This window comes from Armigeres subalbatus, chromosome 3, assembly GCF_024139115.2.
Source record: "Armigeres subalbatus isolate Guangzhou_Male chromosome 3, GZ_Asu_2, whole genome shotgun sequence".
Taxonomy (NCBI): domain Eukaryota; kingdom Metazoa; phylum Arthropoda; class Insecta; order Diptera; family Culicidae; genus Armigeres; species Armigeres subalbatus.
Window position 1 is genome coordinate 425,504,099 of NC_085141.1, and position 25,509 is coordinate 425,529,607.

The 25,509-nt window shown below is 39.1% G+C and overlaps 1 protein-coding gene across 1 annotated transcript; it reads left to right on the forward strand.

Moving 5' to 3' along the window:
- Positions 1-1,096: 1,096 nt before the first annotated feature.
- On the forward strand, positions 1,097-25,509 carry LOC134227413 (uncharacterized). The gene is made up of 4 exons (XM_062708859.1): positions 1,097-1,487; positions 24,036-24,401; positions 24,470-24,555; positions 24,727-25,509. The coding sequence occupies exons 1-4, from the start codon at positions 1,469-1,471 to the stop codon at positions 24,811-24,813; spliced, it is 558 nt and encodes a 185-aa protein (XP_062564843.1). The 5' UTR covers positions 1,097-1,468; the 3' UTR covers positions 24,814-25,509.

A 25,509-nucleotide genomic window follows, 5' to 3' on the forward strand; every position in this document is an offset into this window, starting at 1 on the left:
CGGTTGGGATTCATTGCATCCCACCAATTTCAGCCTTCTGATACTTCACAGCCTTTTCATACTTTCAGCCTTTTGAGTTCAGCCTTATGTGTTTCAGCCTTTCATACGACACAAGCTATCTGGGTACTTGTCACAGTCAAAAGACTAATGTACTTCTTGTATCGTGATTCCTCATAAAGTAATTCTTCCAGGTCTATCCAGAACCACTTCGCCAATAACCCGCTGACAATATAGCATAAAACCTGCCAAACCACAAAAACCGGCCTTAGAAAAATGATTTTTAATGAGCGCCTTATCTACGCCTTGGTGATATTATTCTGAGATCTCTTTTTACGCGGATAGATTTCATCAATATACAATGTAGATTCTACATCAATTTCACCAACTTTACAAATATTTATCCTTTTTTTTCTTCATTTTTTGTGGATTTTTTTCGTGGTACAAATTAAACCGGAAGGCCATAGTCAATAAAAATAAACTGCGTAAACAGTGATACCAGTGTAGCTTGCTAATCCAGCATAATGTATTTTTCTGGTTTAATATAATTTAAAATTCATATTCCATATATTTAATAGAAAAGTATTTTGAACTTTTTTGCGTTTCGATATTTTTCCTCATTTCTTCTTTCAATTTGAGGTCAAGGCTTAAGCAGTTGATAGCGATTAAGTGCGTGCTATATTATTGTAGATTGTTCCCTATTTTATTCTTCAAATTACGATGATCCATCAGAAAAAGTATGGCACAAAACTTAACAGAGAGATGAATGCAAAAATATTGTCGATACTCCGGTCGTCCACGAGCTGATCATTCTAATTCAGAGTTCAAAACCATCGAAAAAGCACATTTTCAACGTAATGAAAACGGTGCATTTCTCGCATAAGAATACTCGCACCGGACCACGTGAGAGATTTGGGTGCAACCGGCTAAAATGCTTCACCGCGCGTATTCTCAAAGCGACATGTTCTCTCGGCAACGTGTGTTTTTTTTCTGTCGTGAGTTCGAACCCGATGCAATGACGATGTCGACGATGATGATGAGCACCAGCTGTTCCACAAACGGAGAGGAGCAGCAACCAGAAAACATCATCAGCGAACCTATTGCAGTGTCTTGCGAGACCCCATCGGAGTTAGTTTCGAATCGGTTTGTGCGTCGGAATAGTACCAAGCAGTCAAGCCAGCGTGTATAAAATATACATTTATATTCCGAGAGTGACGCAGTGCCTGAAGGTGGAATAACTACGGATTTTTTCGCCTCCGACGAATGGTGTGAGGTCATTTTCTTCAGTCGAGAAACTGTCTTGTGCTGGTTGAATCAGTTACTGCACTGCAACTTAACGTCTGTCTGGTGATCCTTGAAGAGGATAAAAAGGAGCACAGGAACCCGATTAGGTCATCAGTGGCTAGACAGTAGGCGCCTCCTTCGATCGATCGTTTGTCTCTAACGTCCAGTGCAGCAGAATTCAACCGAAATGTTCAGCGGATTCACAGGTACTTACACCCGGCCCTGGTCACTCCCAGAAAATTAAAAATGCCGTCATCCTACTAAACATATTCACCGACTCAGTCGAACCAGTTACATTGTATTGATTTTCTTCGCACGTTCCGACCCAGCTTCAAATTACGCGTCATTTTTTAGCATTTTCGCCTCGCGCAAAACCATGCATTTAGAATCAAGTGGATTTTCAGTTTCACTTTTGATTTCGATTTCCGTGATTTCTTTCGCTACTGGTCGTTTCCAATAACACTCGAAAACACAGAGCTAAAAAGTCCAATAAAATTGATAGTAGTAGAAAAATAGAGTAAAGTTATTCATCACGCTTCAACTAGCTGCCCGACTGCTACTATAGATGATGTGAGGCGTTGCCGCGCCACAGCTCTCGAGTCTTCCGCACGTACGCCTTGCGTGATAGGTACCATCGTCTGAGAACAAGGCGGCGGTTTTATTTGTTTCGTGTTTTCTGGTGTACACTTTGGTGACCTCGTAGTTCAAATATTTGTCATTTTCCTGCGCCGTTGGTGATGATAATTTACTCAATTTAAATGTGTGACAATTATCGTCTTCTGAGTGTATTTTCTTACTTTATCTACCTTTTAAATGCTTACCGGAATATAAAGGAGGCGCAAAATGTAAGTATGCTCAACGGAATTGTACATTCACATTTTTACTTTAGGATTAGGTATATAGTGAATCGAAAGAAAAATGAGAACAAGAACGGCCGTTTGACTGGATCTTGATTAGACTATCTAGGATTTCTCCAGGAAATTATCATGTGTTGAGTGTTACTCTTTATAAACAATCTTGGAAAACTTTTCGGTATTTCCACTGGAGATTTTAAGGAAAAAAAAATAGTATTTCTACAGGAACTGTTAGAAAATTGTACAAAAATTCTTTAACATCTCTACAGGAAATTCTTTGGAATTTGTAGAGGAAAATTTTCAAAATTTTTAATGAGAAACGCTTTGGAATTTCGGCATAAAATGTCTGAGAAAGTCTGTGGAAAACTATCCTGAATTTCCACAGGAAGGGAATATTTTCGGAACTTCCACCAGGAATTCGTTCCATGGAATTCGGTAAATTTTTCTGGATTACCATTGAAATTTATTTCGGAATAATCAATCAATGGAAAATCTTCGAAACTTCAATGAAAATTCTAAAACTACCTCGGGAAATTATTTTTAAGTTATGGGAATTTAGGAGGAAAATCTTTAGAATTCAATGGATGATTTCCCTGAGAATTCATTTTTATTCTTTACGGAAAGTACCCCAAAATTTCAACACATTTACATTTTACATTTTTTAAGGAATGCATCGGAACTTTCACGGAGCACGGAGAGTTATTTGGAGTATCAACAAGAAGTTGTAGAAGTTATCAATCGCAGGGCTGGTAGCGACCGAAGCCACTCAAAATAGTGACTTTAGTGACCAAAGTTGACGAAAAAAGGGACCAAATAGTGACTTTCAGTTGCAAAAAAAGTGACTATATAGTGACTTCTAATTTCAGTTGCAAGTTCGATGAGACGAAATCATGCGTTTTTGGGTCGAGGGAGAATATTTTTCCGTAATTTGTGGCGGGAAACATCTTTCACTCACAACTTTTATCTCTTAGAACAAACTCAGAAGAGAAACGACTAAGTAAAATTGTATTGCCCTCTCTTTTAACCCCACGGAAATTTTACTCAATATCAGTCAAAAGCAGGACTACTCAAAACTATGAGTAGTCTTGCAAGCAAATCAAATTTTTACGCCACTGGAAGTGAGCGAAATATGGTTATCACTCATAACACCTGTTTTTTTTTTTCTCAAAAATGATTTCTCGGCTAAAATCTGCGTGAATGAGCATTCTCTTCTCTTTAGAATGAGTGAAAATTACGATCATTGGATTAGCTAAACACCTACTTTAGAAAGATGCAGAGAATTCTACGATTTGTCACTGGTGCCACGGAAGTTTTTGGAATTTTTAGTTCGACAGGAAGAACAGTAGGGGAGACTGGGTAGACTTGATCCCCTTTTCTGATTTCCGATGTATCACAGCCAAAAATGAATAAACATACGCAATTTCCCCACAGACTCTCTAAGAAATATAGTATTTAACTTTGCTGATGTATGACAGTCCTTAAATTATTGTTGTTATTGATACACAGTCGATTTTTTGGAGTGCTGTCAAAAATCGACTTTTAAAATATTCGGGGGAAATTGATCCCTCCCCAAGAACTTGCTTTATAAAATTAGAAAGATGTCCTCAGGTTTTTTAGATATTTTTCCTTCAAAATACGCGGAATTTTCGAATTGCTGTGCGTATACGTGAACGATTTTTGTTATTGAATTTGACAGCACGTGCAATTTTAAAATTTGGGGAGACTTGATCCCCTTTTTATGATATCTACGTAATAAATATTTTTTCCTGACAACCCTTCATCAAATCTGTCAAATTTACAAAAAAATAGAAGCCTGAGAATAGATTTATATTTTTTGAATTTTTTCGCCAAATTTTTGTATGGGTGACTAAAGGGGGATCAAGTGTCCCCATATTGAGGCAATAACTTCAAATCCAAATATCCTAAAACCTTGATGGAATGTTAACATTTTCATCAGTACAGATCATTAAGCATATTTATGGCTTTGTGCTGTGAAAAAATGAAAGCATTTGGTCATTGTTATGAAAAGTTGATCAAATTTTGCTTAGCCAATAAAAAAATCTTTAGGAAGGTCAAAACATACAAACCGCCCTGCAGAATAAATAAGGTTGTCAATCCAAAAATTAACTCACCACATAAAGGTCATTTGTCTTGAGGATCAATACTAAAAAATACGCTAGAACAAAACTACTTTAGTCTTCGATAAAACAGGGGGTGATCAAGTCTCCCCGGGGATCAAGTCTACCCACCTTCCCCTACGGATCGTTTTGGTAGAAAACGAAACAAGAGTTATGAAGATTCATGTACAACGAGCCTGGGATTGAACGCTCGACCTTTTGCTTGTAACGAGGACCATGCTCTCTGAATTTTTCCTACAAAATACGCAAATTTTCCGACTTGCTTCGTATTCATGAACGATTTTTGCTATGAAATTCGTCAGCGCATGCAATCTTCAAAATTGGGGAGACTTGATCTCCTTTCTATGATATCTACTCAATAAATATTTTTTAAGAACAAACCCTTCATTACATCTGTCCAATTACAAAAAAAAATGAGAACAAATTATATTTGCTCGAATTTTTGAGACAAATTTTTATATAGATGACTAATGAGGGATCAAGTCTCCTCAAATTGCGGCAACAATTCAAAATCCAAAAATCCTGAAATTGTGGTGGTATGTTGACATTTTTATCAATGAAGATCAATCAGCATGTTTAAGGATTTGTGTTGTGAAATCATTTTGAAATGCATTTGGTTATTATTGTGAGAAGTTGTTCAAATTTTGCGTGGCCACTAAAAACATTTTTAGGAGGAACAAAACACAGTAAATAATAGAGTAAATAAGGTTGTCAATCAAAAAAATAACTTGCCACATAACGATAATTTGTCTAGAGGATCTATTATAAAAATACGGTATAACAATACTACTTTAGTTCTTGGTAAAACAAGGGAGAAGCATGTCTATCAAGGGGTCAAGTCTCCCCACCTTCCCCTACTGTATAAAGATTGAGTTTTAAAAAATAACTTGAAATTGACAGGTCACCTGATTGCATGACTGTATACCAATTTATGAATTGTGACGTAAAGCACCTTCAATTAGCTACTGGTGAAATTCCAATAAGAGCAGCGAGTTAAATGGCTGGCGAAGTTTCAGAGCGATCATTTTTCCAAGATCCGTAATTTCATTTCTGCCTTGAACAAAGCTTTATAAAATAATCTTAGTCAATAGTTTCAAAATAGTTGAAAATAGTGACTTTTTGCGAGAAAAAGTGACTTTAGTGACTTGAGGTCGAAAAAAGAGACTTTTTAGTGACTAGGCCGAAAAAAGTGACCAAGTCACTAAAAAGTGCTACCAGGCCTGCAATCGGGTAATTCTTCGAAATATTCGGAAAACTCTTTGGACTTCTATAGATTTGAATCGGCGTAGAAAATAAGCCAGATGAGGAAAGGGGAGGGGGCGTAGCACCCACACCACGTGGTTTTTTAAATTTTATTTTTTTACGCATAAACTTGGTGAATTGCAGCGGTGTGAAAGGTACACATCAATAAATCAATGAACGCAAAGCCAATCTTTTGGCTAAATCCAGGTAAGATACTACTCCTTTTTAAAAATTGTTTTTGATAATTTATGGATCTTACTACATTGTGTAGAAGTTATTTGCAAAACAAATAAAATCGGACTGTACTATTTTTATTTAAATAAAAAAGTCAAATCCGGATGAGACCTCAGGGGGAGATTCTGCACGGGGGAAATTATGTAGAAATGAGATTATAATTTGTTTTTGGCCAATTAATTGCATTTTTTGGCGTTGAACGTACTTTTTTAGAAAAGCATAATCATTTATATTTGTATATAAATCCAAAAACTAACAAATTTCTTCTCGTGAACAATTTCTTATTTCTACTGTATTACAATACACAGTCCAGGACATTAGTCATTAATAGGCATTTACTTTGTTGTTTTCCTCCCACAATCAATTACATAATCCGTAAAAAGTTGCACATATACTACTATATCCACGACGTTTTTATTTACCTTGTTTGACATTTTAAGATGGCCTAATATTCTTCATTGCAATGCACAACCGAACAAGAAAAAAATGGTGCATCAATTGATTTGTTTCTCATTTTTATGTTAGTGCTCACGCATGATAAGGATAAGAAAGGCCTCAGATTGAGTCAAAATTGTTCCTTGTGCAAATATAATTAAGTTCGGATCATGTTATTAACAAAGAAACAATTAGCCAAGAACGTCTGGATTAGGCAGGATTCTCCTCTCAATCCCTTACAATTTCTTGGTCTTCATATTTTACATGATTTTCCCATTTAATAATAATATCCCATTGAAGTGCTAAATACTGCTAATAGTAGGTAGGTGCGGCGTATCACCCTGATTTATTTAGGCATCTATACTGATTGTAAGGGATAGATGCCACATCACTATAATTTTAAATCAAAACGTGAATTGCTTACAAACATAATCTACAAAGGTTCTCAACCTGGGGTACATGTACCTCTGGGGGTACTTTTGCTGACTCCAGGGGATACCTCGGACAAAAATGCGTAATGACGCCTCTAAATATTTTTAAAATTAAGAACAAAAAATCAAAAAAGTGCTTTTTGTGTTTTTCAAAATTAGCCCAACATTTGCCCGACTTTGAATGAACATCGGGTGAATTTTTCAGACCGGTCACACGTGCAGCACTTTTTTGGTTTTTGTTTTCAATTTTTAAAATAGTTAAAAGCTTTAAAAACTAGCAATTGGTAATGTTTTTATCATAACCGCGAGTAGACGTAGGACTCATATAAACGCAACGTATTTACATTTGACTTCTAACTTTTGGATCTATGGAGTTTGATTATAGGTATTGATATTGGAATCGACAACTTCCATGCTGTGTAGAATTATTAGCAATATGTTTATTCAAAGCTTCTGGAAATAAAACTAATAAATAAATACATAATTAGAATTGCTTTGTTTCTAACTATTAAGCCCTTATTTACTTAAGCAAATGTAGGGCATTTATAGATTTCTTAATGCTGATAGTATTTGAAGTTTTAAAATTCTATTAATAAAATTTTCAGACTTGGGCAAAATGTGCTCTTTTAGGGGAACACGTTTACCAAACAAAGAAATACCTACAGCACAAATTTCGTTGCTTCTTTTTGCTTACTGCTGAAAAAAATCACAACAATAAGAAACAAGTAAAGGAGCAGTAACCCTACTAAAATAGAGGAGGTACTGCTAATACGTAAACGAAAAAATATTCAATGTTTTGTTTCCAAACTTCCGTTCCGTTGCGTTTAATAATTTAATTTCTCAGAAAATGAAAAACAAAGAATAAGATTATTTTTATTTAAATATTCTTCTGGAAATGATTTTTTGATTGCATCCATCGCAACCGACACCACTGCATCCGACCATCATCAAGCACAGAATGACAAAAAAATGCGCCCACTTCTTTCATGCATATTTGCAGACCCACCGGCAGTTCTACTGCTGGCGACTGCATGCTGTGTACGTAAACAAACACAGCGAACGAACGAACGAAACGAACAATGCGCGAGCAAAAAGCACGTCAGTACGCGTTGCTGTCACAAATTGTAATTACTCGCACACATCAGACACTGCTTCTTTTATACACGAAGAAAATCTTCCTTTATACCCGAAGGCCCGTAACATACCGCATTCTGATGTCCGTGTTAGGAATGCACGGGATTGATTACATATGAAATTTTTGCTGGCTTTGGCAAGAATTGAAATTTTCAATAGTCTATCGTTAAGAGTCTTAAGTTTCAATGGAATAGGCAAATTGCTGGATAGTGTCCGAGTCGATTGATATATAAATATTAAAAATCCATCGAAAGATAAAGGCGCTAGTATCGTTTGAAATCTTCCCTTCCAGCGTAACGCTCTCGATTTCCAAAAATCTAAATGACACCCAGTATAGTAAAGAAAGACGTAAGTCCTACGTCAAAAATATCGGTTCTTTGGGAAAGTTGACCTTAAATAAGCCAAAGAATCGACTGAGACAATAAAACGAGATACAATTTTTGACGGGGAAGGTCAATTATCGATGATGTTTTGATAATTGTATATGTATATGTTATATTGTATGAAGGGCTGTTGGATGAAAGATCTGAAAAAAAAAATCAAATGCAATCTATCTGTTCGAAACAAAATGTCGAATAATATATTAAGAATATGCCTCTGAACTTAAGTTTTAAATTCAAAAGTTCGGAAATCTTTATTTGAGAGGCATGAAGGCTTTTCCTTCTTTTTTCAGAAAGCGCAGTTGCTTCGTTGCAAGAAGCTGGAAACCGCCTTCTACGCGTGTCGAAAGCCTCCTTTCAAGCCTCCTCCTCCTCAATGATTTGGAAGTCTTCTATCAAGAGGCTCAGAAACTTCTTTTCAAGAGGCTCGGAAGCCTTATTTCAAGACGCTCGGAAGCCTTTTTTCAAAAGGTTTGGAAGTTTCCTTACAAGAGGCACGGATACTTATTTTCAAGAGGCTTGGATGCTTCTTTCAAGAAGCTCTGAAGTCTCCTTTCAAGAGGTTCGGAAGCCTCCTTTCAAGATGCTCAGAGGACTTTTTTTCTAGAGGCTCAAAGGCCTCCTTTCAAGGGGCTCGGAGGAATTCTTTCAAGAGTCTCGGAAACCTCCTTTAAAGAGGCTCGGAAGCCTCCTTTCAAGAGGCTCAGAAGCCTCCTTTTTAGAAGTTCGGAAGCTTTCATTCAAGAGGCTCGCAAGCCTTCATTCGAGAGGCTCACAAGCCTTCATTCAAGAGGCTCGCCAGCCTTCATTCAAGAGGCTCGCAAGCCGTCATTCAAGAGGCTCGCAAGCCTCTTTTCAAGAGGTTTTGAAGCCTCCTTTCAAGAGGCTCGGAAGCCTTCTTTGAAAAGGCTTAGACGCGTCCTTTTGAGGTGCTCAAAAGTGTCTCTGGAAGCATCCACAAGTCCTCAAAGTTTAGTAGGAAACTTCTTGATGTATAAGCTTAATTTGAATGGGAAAATTTCACGGAATAACGAAAATTTCAGACAACTTTTTGGAGACCTTATATCACGGTTCTCGCCTTCATGGGCATAAATGCCTTGTCCCAGTGGGGGACGTAATGTCAATAAGAAGATGAAGATTTTTTTTGTGTCTTTATTAACGAGACATAAGAGTTCCTCCATAATCCTAAAGGGGTAAGTCCTCAGAACTCATGGAGAAGAAATTCTGCAGAATTCCTGAATATGGAAAAAACCCAGAGTTCTTGAAGTATTGCTATTTTCATCGAAGAATAAACTTAGGCTTACAAAATAAAAAATATAATAAAAGCAAAACTGATACGGTGATCAGCATCCTCTGATGGCACATATCCTTAACCGATTTCAAGATGACCGTTCTAAGAGATATTTTTTTTTAAGTTAGGATAGAAAACCACATAATTCTTATAGGAGTGATGGCGCCGTTCTCGTGCAATTTGTGATGTAATAAAAGCACATAAGAACGGTCGAAATAAGACTTTAAAGGGATAGATCCCATTGTTTCCATTATTTCCCTTGAAAGCAAATTTTTTTAAATAATTGCCAATTCACATTTTTTTTTAATTCTGATTTTTTTTTCTTAGAAGGGCCTTTGAAAAAATACAAAGATTTGGCCATAACTCTGGTACGCAACATGTCAAACGCTACTTGCGACGAATCGGTTATGGATAAGTACCTAAAATTTAGAGAGTTTTTTGCACACATATATACAAGTACATAGACAGACATCACCTCAATTCGTCGAGATGAGTCGATTGCTATATAACACTGCGAGTATCCAAGCCTTCTATCAAAAAATCGGTTTCAGAGTGATGCTATAGCCTTTCCATATACTTCGTATACGAGAAAGGCAAAACGTAAAACCCGTTTTGAGCTTAAATAGGCTGAAAGCCATAACCTAAAACATAACCATTATAGTTGATCTCTCATTGGTAGTTATTTCAGCAACCGGAATCTACCCGAAATCTTTGTTAAAATCTTAAAGAGAACTGGATTCTGAACCAACACAACATCCGGTCCAAATACTAACTGAAGAAAGATCCATTATTATTATTATTGTCTTTATTTAAGGGGCTTTCAGCCCTTGGTTGGCTCACCTCTGATTCGATTATTTAGAGCTTTGCTGTTTAACAGATTTCGACAAAAGTATGTTTCGAATAGATGGACCTTGTAAAGAGTCACATATTTGTGTGAGTTTGAAAATCTTTTTTTTTTAATCACGAAATAATGTAAATAAATATGTATGTTATCACGAAACAAAACTTTTTGTAATAATAAGTAAAATTTATTTTTTCATCGACTGTGTAAAATAAATGTTTAAACTTATGAAGAATCTTCAAGAACTACTCTTAAATTTTCTCCTAAGCTTTCCGAAAGAGCGACTTTCTGTCGTCGTAAATCGATATTCAAACTTGCGGTTCCTGTTTGATCCCGCTACACCGCAAGTGATATCTACAGGAAATGCTAAACCTAGATACAAGTGCGATCCAAGCTCTGTATGGGGGATTCATTCCCACTTCAAAAGACGACAACAGCTCGGCAACGAAACGACTCAAAAGAATATAAAATAAACAACAGACGAATATCATAGAAGCTAATTCTTAGTCGATTACCGCTGCTTCGTTCATCATTATCAACTCCAATACGGGTGATGTCATGATCCGACGTGGACAGAAATCATCAAGGCCATCCAAACCGACCAACGCCAAAACCAATCATACCTCGCCGTAGAGCGAATACTATTCCGTTGTATTATATTATAGCTCTCATCGGCGCACAAAGTGGAATTTTTGTTCCGCGCTGAGCGTGTTTGCGTATGCAGTCGGTGTGTGATCATTCAACTTGATTTTAATACAAAATTTTTCAATGATTATTTCAGGCGCCAATCTTGCTACGTAAGGATCTAATCTGATACGTCTTACCCTCGAATGTTTCCAACGAAAAAAAAGAGTTAAACGCATTCTGCTGGAAGTGAAGCTTTTATTGCAATCCACTGGCAAGTGGTAATCAAAATTCCAACGTCTTCTTGACAGTGTTGAGCAAATGATCACGTACATTCGCACGGGAATGGCGAGCATTCCATATAGGGTACCCGTAACTATAGGGCCAATAATGGAGCAATCGATTTCTCGTAAATATTATTTTCACTGTATTACTGGTATTACATTTTAAAATTCACTCGAAAAACTATTATACTCTTCTGAGAATTTACTAACAACTCCACTATTCGTAACGTTACCCTATGCCTGAACACGGCTGATGATGTTTGCCAGCAAGCATGCCAACATATAAGTAGAAGTCGCTAATCGATCTAGGAGATCTAATTTTACAATCTCAGAACCAGATCTCAAACCGCATTTTCCACGTATATGCGGGTGTGTGCTATACCTACTTTGTGCGCAATGTAAGTAGGAGCACAGGCAACCGATAGCGATGTGATCTAAAATAGCATTCGGGCTGGATAGGAGGGAAATCGGGAAGATCAGATTGGGTGGCACAGACACAAGTAGTATATAAATAAATACTGTTTAGACTAGTCCAGAAGAGAATAAATAGGGGATTCTGGGAGAAATTGTTCAACATTTTCAAGAAAAATTCCAATGAATTTTCACAAATAAATCTTCTGAATTAACCTGGATTTTTTTTTCTGCTTTTACACAAGAAATTCTTTTGAAAAATCATCAACGAATTTCTCCCAAAGGTCCACATGAGATTCTCCTGCACTTTTTCACGGGGAATTTTCTCAAATTTTAATTTCATTTTATTTTTAATTTTAACGAAAAATTATCCTGAGCTTCCGCCGTTAATTCTCTCAAATTTCCTCGAGATATTTCCCTGAATTTCAACTGCAAAATTTGTCTGAATTTTCACGAAAAATCACACTGATTTTTTAAAGAAAGCTCTATTGATTTATCATGAGAATTTTTCGAAATATGTATTAAAAATACTTTCGAATCTCCACGAAAAAACTCTAATGAATTTCTTAAATGTTCATGGGGATTTTTTTCTGTATTTTCTTTGGAAATTTTTTGAAATTTCCAGGAAAATTCGCTTGATTTTTTAGCTTTTTTAACGTTTTGATTTTCATTGGAAACTTTCTTTGTAATTCATTAGCAATGAGCAGTGATTCGGTGCGTTTCATTGGAAAACTTTTGAGGTATTGATACTCTGTAGCGGTTCCCAACCTTTTTGCATTGAAACTCCCAGGTAAATTCGCTGGAAACTCAGACTCTAATCGAAATACACTCCAATTCAACCCTTTAATACGATTATTGTATTTTCATTTTGTCTCATTCCGATTCGTTGAAAAGAAAAAACTCAAATTTAAAAACTTAATGGCAGCCCAACAAACAGTTTAGGCTGAATAAGCTAGTTTTTTAGCTCATGACCTTTTTCTGAAAGGTGGAACAAGAATGTGTTACTTCAGAATCGATGAACGGTCATAATCAATAGTCTCTCACCTCACTGTGTACTAATGAACTTGAAAAAAATACGTTGATAAAGATTACAAAATAAAGTCACTGTTGAAAAAACCGAAACTGAATAAGGGGCGCAAAAGTCGATGAACCCCGACTAGTTATTGATAACAAAATTACATCACATTCATATTAACATGTGTTACAAATAACAATATCTGCAATAATTTTGTTATAAATTCTCTGTCCCGGATGAAGGAAAGAAAATTCCATGATTGTCATAACAAGATTATAACCAGATGTGATATAATGATTATGAATAGCAACGTTTTTGGTAAAACTAGAAGATATTTTGTTACATTTTTGGTAATTTTTACTATTAGGGGTAGCGGGGGTAAAGTGAACAGGCGGTGTAAAGTGGGTAACGGCTTGTTTATCCTCTGTTCATGGATTTCTCGTATTATTTTCCTTGCTACACCAGAAATTAAGCATTTTATGCTTTTGCAAAATGCTAGTTTGATGTAATTTCGGCACTGTTGCATTTAATTTAGTACATGAAAGCTCTGAGTTAGTAGTTCTAAACCAAAATATCGTTCACATCGTTAATTTTGCTTGTTATGAAGCGGAACTGGTTGATGGAAGATAGTTTTTGAATTGTTTTTCTTAGTTTAGGTGTTATTTGAAAAACATGTAGCTATGGGGTAAATTGGTCATGTCGCCTGGGGGTAAAGTGAGCAATGTTCTGACTGAGAAATGGAGACTACCATAATCAGTTCGGTTGACAGTGGGATCATCAATCAGGGGGTGAAGAGAAGGGGAATCTGGTCATTTACACTCCCCACATACATTTTTGTACAATTTCTACATTCCTGAGCGAATATTTACATGCAACGCACCTCGCTCATGGAAACATCCATATCTCAGATGTTTGTCATCCGATCTGTGATATCCATATTAATAAACTCAGTTAAAGATCTAGTTTCTGTAAAAGAGTATAACAAGGGTCAACATTTCATCCATTTTAATAATATAAGCGCACAAAATCTTGACATGCCCTCAAATAATCCGGTTTTGTTGTCCTGCGGTCAGAACATGATTTTTAACCCATAATCGGTAGGGAGAGCCTTCACTCCGCTACCAATGACAACGGCCTACGGCTAGTAAACTTCGCTGCTGCCAGAGGGATGGCCATCAGTAGCACCTACTTTGCACGAAAGAACATCCGGAAGCACACTTGGAGACACCCAAATTGTGAAACTTGCAACCAGATAGACCATGTTCTGGTGGATGGGCGCCATTTCTCGGATGTTATTGATCTGCGGACATAAAGAGGTCCGAATATTAATTCTGATCACTACCTCGTTGTCAGTCAAATTCGATCATGGTTGTCAACTGTATCGAACGAAAGATCACATCGAACGATGCGTTACAATATCCAGCGATTGGCGGCGGAAGGAGTATCGGCTGAGTACCGCCAGAAGCTCGACGAACGGATAAGTGCAATCAACGTTAGCGACAACATCAACGATATTATGGGAGTCGATCCATGGAGCGGTGAGCACAACAGCACGAGAAGTGGTAGGCACTGCACAGAGGCGACCCAGGACGGGTTGGTTCGATGTGGAGTGTCAGAGAGTGACAGACGAGAAGAACGTTGCCAGAAGCCGAATGTTGGTGTCGGCTACCCGATTGAAAAGAGATCGGTACAAGGAAGCAAGAGCAGCCAAAAAACGAACCCACCGCAGGAAGAAAAAAGAGTACGAAGAACAAGTTATTAGTGAGGCGCAGAAAAAAATGGAGCAGAACGATATGCGGAGGTTTTATGAGTCTGTCAATGGCGTGCGGAGAAAGACAGCGCCATCTCCCGTCATGTGCAACGACCAACAAGGGAATTTGCTGACAGATAAAACCGAAGTGGCTGCCAGGTGGAAGCAACACTTCGAGACTTTGTTGAATAGTGGAAGTGACGGTGCATCGGTGAACAGAATAAATATTGGCGACGATGGACAAGCTATGGAGTAACCTACACTAGATGAGATTAAAAAAGCTGTTAAAGAGCTGAAAAACAATAAGGCTGCGGGGAAGGACCAGCTCCCGGCTGAACTTCTCAAACATGGCAGTGAGCAGCTTTATGAAGTTCTGCACCATATTATGTCGAAAATATGGGTAGACGAGGAAATGCCTGCTAGCTGGTTGGACGGCCTCATTTGCCCTCTCTTTAAGAAAGGGCACAGACTTGAGTGCGCCAACTACCGAGGAATAACCCTCCTTAATTCGGCGTACAAAATTATGTCCCGTATTCTGTTCAACAGATTGAGACCGCTTGAAGAGTCCTTCGTCGGCGAATACCAAGCAGGTTTTCGTGAGGATCAAATGTTCACCCTGAGACAAATCCTTGATAAATTCCGGGAGTACAGCTTGCAGACACATCATCTGTTTATTGATTTCAAGGCGGCGTACGATTCAGTGAAACGGAATGAATTATGGCAGATTATGCTTGAACATGGTTTTCCGGCGAAACTGATACGGCTGATTCGTATAACGTTGGACGGATCGAAATCAAGTGTAAGGGTTGCGGATGAAATATCGACGTCATTCGTTACCTTAGATGGATTAAAGCAGGGTGATGCACTCTCGAATCTACTGTTCAATATAGCGCTCGAGGGAGCGATTAGGAGAGCTGGCGTGCAAAGAAGCGGTACCATTATCACAAGATCGCATATGCTCCTGGGTTTTGCGGACGATATCGATATTATCGGAATTGATCGCCGTGCCGTGGAAGAGGCTTTTGTGCCTTTTAAGAGGGAGACAGCGAGGATTGGACTCACGATCAATACCAGCAAAACGAAGTATATGATCGCCGGCAATCAACGTGGGTTCATTAGTGGTGGTGGTAGTGAAATGGTGCTGGATGGTGAAAAATTTGAAGTGGTGGAAGAATTTGTGTATCTTGGAACATTAGTGAAGTGCGATAATGATGTTACCCGCGAGGTGAAAAGGCGTATTGCAGCTGCAAATAGGGCTTATTACGGACTTCGTAACCAGCTTAAGTCCCGTAGTCTGCAAACGAAAACAAAACTCACGCTGTATACTACTCTGTATCTTCCGGTGGCTTTATACGGCCATGAAACATGGACGTTAAAGGAGGCGGATCGGAGAGCTTTCGGAGTGTTTGAGCGTAAGGTGCTGCGGACAATACTCGGCGGTAAACAAGAGAACCATTATCTGGCGGCGTCGCATGAATCACGAATTGTACCAGGTATATAAAGGGCTGGATATTGTTAAGCTTATACAACACGGCAGACTACGGTGGGCTGGTCACGTTGTTCGTATGCCGGAAGAACGTCAAGCGAAGATAATGTTTAGTAGAGAACCCGGAAGAGGCCGCAGGCTTCGTGGAAGGCCGCGTACACGATGGCTTTTTGCAGTTGAAGAGGACCTGAGGGCGCTCAATGTTCAGGGCGACTGGAAGCGATTGGCCCAGGATCGAGTCCAGTGGAGAAGGATACTCCATTCGGCGTAGGTTCATCGAAGAGCTGTAGCCCATCAAGTATCAAGTAAGTATGATAAGCTTCGACACAGAAGGTGCTTAGGACTACCATTCCGCGGGAGGCTGCAAAGTTTATGCATCGTTGGCCGTTGTTATTCGATTCGGTGTGCAGACTATCCGGTCCGATGACCGGTCTATACACTTCCTCCATTCCTACCTGTGCGTTCATATCACCGATGACGATTTTGACGTCCCGCAGTGGGCATTCATCATATGTCTGCTCCAGCTGTGCGTAGAACGCTCCTTTCTCGTCGTCGGATCTCCCTTCGTGTGGGCTGCCACCCAATCACACGATGGCGCATCTTACCCAGCACTATGAAGCCGGTTCCCAGCTCGTTGGTGGTACCACAGCTTTGGTAGAAGGTAGCCGCTCGATGCCCGCTTTTCCATCCTTTCTGTCCTGTCCAGCAAATCTCCTGCAGCGCCACGACGTCGAAGTTGCGGGAATGTAATTCATCGTAGATCATCCTGTCGCAACCTGCAAAACCTAGCGACTTGCTGTTCCATGTTCCAAGCTTCCAATCGTGATCCTGTATTCGTCGCCTAGGTCTTTGCCGATTATATCGAGTCGCATTATCTCTTATATTGTTTGTAATGATTGGTTTTCCAGGCGGCTTATTGGGCCTGCGTAAACCTCCTGTCTCGTCGGAGGGCCGTCGTGTCAGGGCTGTTTAGCGTCCCACCTAACACCAGGACTTGGGATTGTGCGCTTTGAGCGGCACACGGTCGGTTTGGTGGGGCTTACTTGCGGATATATGTAGCTTTTTATAGAGGTTTAACAGGGCCCACTGTCAAACCCCACCACAACCTAGGCAAGTCCCACAACTCACAGATGGCCTGGGGAGGGATCGTCAAGCCCTTGGACATAGTCCCTGCTGCCCAAAGCTGTTATGGAAGCAACGCCGAGGAAAAAGAAATCATTTTGAGCGAAGTGCTGTTTGTTCCAGATCTTGACATGAACTTGATATCCGTTGGCTGTTTGGTCCAAAATGGTGGTGGGATAACATTTGACGAGAATGGCTGTACAATAATGGGCGGACGGCGTATTGCAGCTGTTGCATCTCGAAGAAACGGACTACCATCTACGTACCATCTACGTTTAGTGGAAAGAGCGTGCACTGTAATAGAAGAATGTGTACTGAAAAACTGCATCCACGAGTTAGGACACAGATATATTCATGCTATTCAAGAATTGAAGCGTCGTAAATTAGCAAATAGTGTTGGTATTAAAGATTGTGGTATGAAGATGGAATGCGAAACCTGTCTGCAAGGCAAAATGTCACGTTTATCGTTTCCGAAAGTTTCAAGAAGACGTTCTAAAACAATTTTGGATTTGATTCATAGTGATCTATGCGGACCAATGAATACGGTAACTCCAGGTGGACGTCGATATTTCCACACGTTCATCGATGACTGCAGTCGCTATTCAACCGTGTACCTTCTACGCGAGAAGTCAGAAACGTTTGAAGCATTGAAGGATTTCGTGCAGCAGATGAAAACTCAGTTTGGCAGACCGCCAAAAATATTGAGGTCAGATCAAGGCGGTGAATATCGTGGTAATGACGTTAAAAAGTTCCTCCGTAGCGAAGGGATACTGCAGCAGTTCACTGTGGCCTATACGCCACAACAAAATGGTGTTGCTGAGAGGAAAAATCGGTCTCTGGTGGAAATGGCCCGTTGCATGATTTTAGATAGTGGATTGGATTATAAATATTGGGGTGAAGCTATAAATACTGCCAATTACCTACAGAACATACTACCTACGAAGCCTGTGGAGAAGACACCATATATAAGTTTGATATGATATCAAACCAGATTTGGAGCGAGTGAGAATTTTTGGTTCGCAAGCATACGTTTTTATACCGCATCCGAAACGAAGAAAATTGGAACCCAAATCTATCAAGATGATTTTTGTTGGATATTCACATCAACATAAGGCTTGGCGTTTCGTCGATACAACAACGAACAAAATTGTATTTAGCAGAAATGCGAAATTTTTGCCTTCGAGACCAGTCACGGGAGAGTATCCAGCTAAAGAAATCCAGGCAAATGATACTGTAGAGCTACCGCTATCACCTACAGTAGAAAAAGATGACGTTTGTCAAATAATGAAGAAAATGAATATAATGAATTCAACGATAGTAGCGTATTTGAAGATGCCAGTGATCAGCATGACGAATTGATAGAAGAGGGAAGTGAGAACCAGGAGGTTGATGTACAGGAGGAGCATTTCTCAGAAGTACCAAGACGATCGACTCGTTCTACCAGTGAGCCGCGATCGTACTGTGAAGCTATTGGTTGTTCAGATAAGATGTTCTAGATGGCTGCAATGCAAGACGAACTCCAGTCACTGGAGCAAAATAGTGTTTGGGAATTAACAACCTTGCCTCCAGGAAAGAAAGCAATTGGATCACGTTGGATTTATAAAAAGAAAGAAGATGAGTTTGGAAATATTATAAGATATAAAGCGCGACTGGCAGCACAGGGCTTCACACAACTTTATGGACTGGATTATGATGAAGTTTTCGCGCCTGTAGCAAAGCAAGCAACGTTCCGAATGCTGTTGATAATTACCGCTAAAAAGAAAATGAAAGTTCGGCATATTGACGTGAAAACTGCCTACCTTAGTGGAGAACTCACGGAGTGATTTTTAAGAAGTTACCACCAGCATTTCACGGAAAAGATGGTCAAGTATGCCGACTCAGAAAAAGTTTGTATGGTTTGAAGCAGTCAGATCCTTGTCTATATGTACGAAGACAGAATAATCAATTGATGTATCTCCTTGTTTATGTAGACGATATGCTGCTGGTAACAACGGGCGATGAATTTTATCATGATGTCATTCGGAAATTTGGAGCAGAATTTCAACTGACGGAACTTGGAGATGCAAAGCACTTCTTGGGTATTCGAATATCGCAGACTGTATGCCAGAAAAGCTATATAGAGAAGTTAGTGAGTACATTTGGTTTAGCAGATGCAAAAGAATCAAAAATACCAATGGACCCCGGATATATACAACAAAAGGAGTCAGAGAGGCTACCAAATAAGCATTAATTCCAAAGCCTCGTTGGTGGTTTGCTGTATCTAGCCGTAAACACAAGACCCGACATCGCAATCAGTGCGTCAATTATTGTTATTGAAGGATTTCGGTGAAATCGTGAAGTTTCCTATACGAGGGATCTTCCTAATCTACGAGGATAATCAAAGCTGTATAAAAATGTTAATCAACCATGGGGAGAAACGATCGAAGCAAGCGGGCTTGGTAGTCATATGGCTACTGCTTCTGCCTCATATGCAGGAGGTCGTGGGTTCAATCCCAGGTCCGTTCCATTCTCCTACTTTGTATCTTTCTCTTTATTTCTCATGTTCTAGCAATCGCTAGAACTGGAAATGGGCTTCCATACCGTTTCCATTACTATTCCTATACCTTCAACTTGAGTATTCTAACAGTAATCTGCTAGAATTGGAAATGAACTATAGAGCTCGTTTCCTACATCTAATTAGAAATTCCATCAGTTACCTTCTCCTATCTATCACATTGGCAGCTCGTTAACCAAGACGGACCTCTGCCTCTCCAACCTAACCCAGTAATTCCAACAAATTCCGCATGAACTCGTGGCAAGTGCAGAGGTATATTCGGCTTGCAGTGGGCGAGTGGGCATCATTTCCTCCCCCTTCCCTAAATTGACTTGCATTCTGACGTGGCAGGCGCCAGTATGACCTAACGAATGAGATCACCATGTACTTGTACATTGAAGATGTATGCTAGTCCCAAGCAAACATCTGTTGGTTCCCTGTGCAAGAACAGCTGATCTGGTCATAATGGAGTAGCAACTACGAGCAGTCAATCAAGCTCAGCTCAGCAAAGCTCATGGGGAGAAACGATCGAAGCATATAGACACAAAATTCCATTTCAAGCATCTAGCTGAACGCAATGAAATAGAAGTAAGTTACTGTCCAACAGAAACAATGCTAGCGGACATACTCACGAAGCCATTGAATAGAGTAAGATTAGAAACATTACGTACGAAGATTGGAATTCGACTTGTAAGCGATGAGGAGGAGTGATGGAATCATAGTAACTCGCTAACCAGTTGCTAAGCATAGGTCCATCGCTAACAACTACTTTATTGATAGCAACTAGATTGTTTAAACTAATAACGAACAACAAAGTTGTACCGAAAGGCTATGATTTCACTCCATTTTTGTGTGTACATAAAAGCTATATATATAATAATATGAGCCAACTTTTCATATAGTAACCCTTACCGATTTTCTCGCAATAAGCTGCATTCGAGGGTAAAACCAAGTTGATCACTATTGAATTTGATAATGATCGTGCAATAAATTGGGGTTTTTGGGACATTTTTGATGAAAATTTAGAACATAGTTTTTTTTTCACATGTTACAAGGTTTCTTTTACAAATCTTCCCATTCTCGATAGAGCGTAAATACGATGCCAGTACCCTATTTGTATGACATTTTAAAATACTAGAGCTTTCGGAATATGCACATTGCGGATGGAAAACAAATCTCATGCTCCATCCATTGCTTACTTTGCAATTGCGAATATTCTGGAATATGAATATTTTCCTCTCCTTGTCGAGTCTCGTAGGGCATTCTAGTAGCCTACTATCTATATTACGATACGGAGCATCTTGATGCGAATAGTCATACACATACTTAGCAAAATAAAATAAAAATACACATAAACTTCGACATCAAACATCGTGACATATGGCACGGATGCAGCTCGTAATCTGAACAGGAGAAAAAATCTGATTAGCAAATTTCTCCTGTCATAGGTCGAGTTTAGTACTATTCCAATTAATTCCACTACGTTGTAATCTTTACAGATATTGACCTATACTGTAAGGCCGTCTTAAGTGTCTCGTACTTGACTCGATTTGAAGGAAACAATCGCAGCTTACACTATTTAATTATTTATAATTATATTACGCTAGGTACCTAATCTAATTTTATTTAACTACCTTATTTACCTATACTTCCCTATTTGCATAAGCGTGTTATGTCATCTTTCGTCAACCTGAGTAGTAGCCGTTAATTTTTTCAAACTCGTTTTACATACAAAAAAATTCTAATACAGTAGCCATTCGATAACTGCAAAATGTTTACTTTTCAGTTAACGAATGCCGTTCGATAACTGCAACGCATTCTAGACGTCAAACAGTTGTCAATCGACGTCAGATGCAATAAAAGTGCATCTAAATGTGCAGCGCAATGCAGCTGTCATTGAGTTTGACATCAGTTTGAAGTTTAGCGGTCCGATAACTGCAAAACTGTTGCAACTATCGAATTGCAGTTAAAAAGCATTGCAGTTAAATTACTTGCAGTTATCGAACGTCTACTGTAAATTGATAAAATTTTGGCAGAATACTCGTTATCTGCATACTTTGCTATGGAACTATTATATGGATCATATTATACTTATTTTTTGTGCAAAAGTATATCAAAATCAGGAATGTGACTGTTGTGCGAATAAATAGCAAGATGGGACAACACAAGATTTTTAAATTTCTAGAACAAAGCCTATTATTTGATCAGTTTTTCTTAAAGATGAGATCATTTTAAGATTATTTCTGCAAGAAAATCAAAATCGTCAAAAATCGACATGGCACTCTTATGCGAATCGCGTCAGTATAGGTACCACTAAATGCATTATATCACATTACATACAACGTGTTGGAATTAAATGGAATAGTACTAAACTCGTCTTATGACAGGGTAAGACATTCCACTAAAAGAGCATAATAATTTTGTTAGCAAATTTCTGTTCACTAACCACATTTCATTAAACAAACTACGGAATTTATGATTTCTGTGTACGGGTGCACCTGCACTTATTGATTTTTATCCCTTTATAAAAAAAACTTATTGCAAACAACAAAGTCCTTGATCAAATCATCTTTTATTGCATAGTAGTGGAATACGTAGGTGCCATGCTAAATAATATATACGGTAGTATAAAATCATCATAATCACATTACGTTGGGTTAGTCTACTGTGCAGTGCATAAGCTGGCACGAGAACACGAGCATCTAACGACTGTTGAACCGCATGGGCTTTTTTCGCGCAAAACGATGAGAGCGAGCGGACCACGTAGGCTCGCCAACCTCGCCAACGCTAACGAAAACCGGTACCTAAAGCAATGTGAGAAGGGAAATCTCTGTCAGGCAGTCAGTCAGTGGAAATGACGATGGAATCATCATTCTCACTCCTCATTGTCGATCATTGTTAGTAAACACATTCCTCCGGTGTTTAAGTAGCGGAGGGCACATGCAGTGAATGGCGCACTATTTTTAATGCAAATTTCACACTGGTTACCAACAGTACCAAGGCAAGGGAGTAGAACACGCTTCTTGGTGTACAATATCGCAACGACATCTGAGCTGATGTTTCCGAAAGTGGTAACGCTATTCTAGATACAACCAAATCCGTTATGCGCTTGTCCAGGTGTAGCTACTCTGCAGATAAACAGTCATCATAGCTTTGCGACCTACTAAATGATGCACGTGCGACTGCAAATGATGGGGGGTCTGTCGGTCAGCGATGATTCATAGCAGGTGATTTGCAAGACGAACGATGATGTCAGTTTTGCACCAGGTCACGAATATGAACGTTTCGTACGATGACCGAGGAGAACTTTTAATGCTTTGATTATTTCTGCGGAATCAGTGAACAAAGGATCAATATATGAAATATAAAATCGTTTTTAGAACTTGCTTAGTGGAATGTCTTTGCTTGCACGACAAGACAAGACAAGACTGGTCTTGTCTAGTCGTATCAAGTACAGAATACTTGGACGACCATATTGCTGAGGCAAAAATATGTATTTGTAAAGTAGAATGGGGCAGCATGGCCATTTATTTCAAATCAATGGTTTTTGAAACCTTTACTTTACTGGAAATTATAATGCTTAGAAGGTTGATTGATCAAATCATATGCAAAAAAATTGTTTATTCGGCCAAGCATTGCAAGCACTGCAGTACTTCCTGGGAGAATAATTTAACTCAGTATAATTTTCAAATGATGATCTTATAGGGGTGGGATGCTGGTTAGATTTATTCGGAAGCATTTCTCGAAGTAAAAAACCGGACAAGACGAGCTCGGTGGTCTAGTGGCTACCACTTTTGCCTTATAATCAGGAGGTCGTGGGCTCAATTGCAGGCTCGTCCCTTTCCTACTTTGTATTTCTATCTTAGTTCCTTCTGTGTTTCACGTTCTACCAAAACGATTCCTACTTACTGTTATAACCTCCCACTCAATCCCAAAAAACCTCCCGTGGCACCTATTAGAGTGCGTAGAGTTCTCTGCATCTTTCTTAAGTAGGTGTCCAATTAACCATCCTCCCCCTTCCTCAGCACTCGCAAGGACGTGGCCAGGACAGATCTCGATTTTGGGAGAGTACATTGCTTCCATCTAAGAGATAGTGATTAGTCCCAAATCAATATCTGTGGTAACGGATGAAAGTGATGCTACTCTCACCTACGAATTTGTGCGAAATGCTCAACGCTAATGCTAATGCTTGCGAGCGTCACGAAAATAACAGCCGTTAGACCATTCGATCAAAGAAGAATCAACACTTCTATATAGCCAAGTATATAGCCTTCTAAAATATTTATTTTCAATATTTATCATCGATAATTGTTAAAATAGGTTAAACCAACCAACCAATCCCGAGCGTGCATCGAAAGCACAGACATCAACATTGAGCAACTTGCGGGTTTGGCTAGAATTTCCTGAGTGCGGTCCTTCATCATAACAACTTGTGAAAAACGTCAATTGATTTCTTTGTAACAAAACAATTGCTGTTTTCTTATAAACAATCATCACCTTTAGTATTGGCAATCATTCCTAAACTCCACTCCCCCTTTTATTCCCGCAGCATCTCTGAAGAACCTCGGCAGCAAGGCCGAAGGTCTCTTCGATAAGAAGAAGAAGGAAGCCCAGGACTTGGCCAATGAGAAAGTGCAAGCCGCACAGAGCATCGCCGAAGATCAGGCCAAGAAGACCCAAGATGCCTTCAACCAGACCAAGCAGGACGCAGAAAACTTAGCAAGCTCAGCTAAGAGTGAAGCAGAGGCCACCAAGCAGCAGGCAACGGCCGTTGCCGAAGGCGGCGCCCAGGCTGCTGGCAACTTGATGGACCACGCCAAACAGGCCGCGGAGAATGCCGTCCAACAGAGCGCCCAGGTCGTCGAGAAGGCCATCGAAGACCAGATGAAGGTCGCCGAAGAGAAAATTGACGAAGGTAAGGATAGATTTTATGAAGTTAATTCAGTGGAATTGCTGACGTTAGATTCTAAAATTTCACTTCAGGTATGAAAACTGTGAGTAACGAAGTGGATAAGAAGCTTCAAGATGCTAATAAGTATGCTGACGAGAAGCGTGGAGATTTAGTGCAGGTGAGTTATTGTTCCATATTATTGATTTTCAGACGCTACAATTTAAAAAATAAGGTAAAAGGTGTATAAAAAGGGCACAATAACTGTTACACTGAATTGAAAGACGCAATGACAGTACAATACAGAATCACGAGTTTTCAATTAATCTAATTGTGTCACAAATGATTTCAGAACGTCAACGACGCAGCCGCAAAGGCCCAGGAATCGGCCACATCTACGGCTACAAACCTTCTCGGTAAAATTAATCTTGGCAAGTAACTCAATCCCACCACGTCCCATGTAAACCGAAACCAAGATTCAAATGGATAATCGAATTCTGAATCTCCAGCGATGATATTACTTTTAGAAAAAAAAAATCTAGCTTTTAAGATACTTGCTGCCTTTACGGCACAATAATGCAGCTTCACAATCTACCTTTTCATGAACTTTCCTAATTAGAAAGAAAACTATTGATGTTAATCTACACAAACAAGAAAACAGAAACATACATGCACAAACAAGTTTAAGCATTTTTCTGCTTGAATGCGACAGCAAGATCAAAGCAAAAGGCCTTAAATTCAAACGAATTAATTGATATTGCATGAATCTCACCCGCCCGAAACGCTGGCGCTAAAAATACGTGATGCAGAAGATAGATAGATCTAACCAGCGATGATAAATATTACGCAGAAGCGCAAGCAGTTAATGCCTCGAACATTTTTGAATATTAGATCACATGTTGTTGTGAAAGCGCAACGGTGCGCTTATTTTGTCTTTTTAAAAATTTTAACATTCATGAATACGAAGATATTTCTATACGTAGTTTAACAAACAAACTTCGCATTTGCGAAAGGAAACCGAAAGCTTTTTCGTCAACATTTTACTACTTTCAATAAAATTGTAGATTTTAGGCACAAAGGAATCCGTTGAAAGAGGCGATATATGATGATGTTGAAATAAATGTTACCAAACCAA

What these genes read in the sequence shown, in the direction of transcription:
- LOC134227413 (XM_062708859.1), top strand. An exon ending in CGAAGAGAAAATTGACGAAG is followed by an intron (nt 24,402 to 24,469) that starts GTAAGGATAGAT and finishes ATTTCACTTCAG; the next exon opens with GTATGAAAACTGTGAGTAAC. An exon ending in AGCGTGGAGATTTAGTGCAG is followed by an intron (nt 24,556 to 24,726) that starts GTGAGTTATTGT and finishes AAATGATTTCAG; the next exon opens with AACGTCAACGACGCAGCCGC.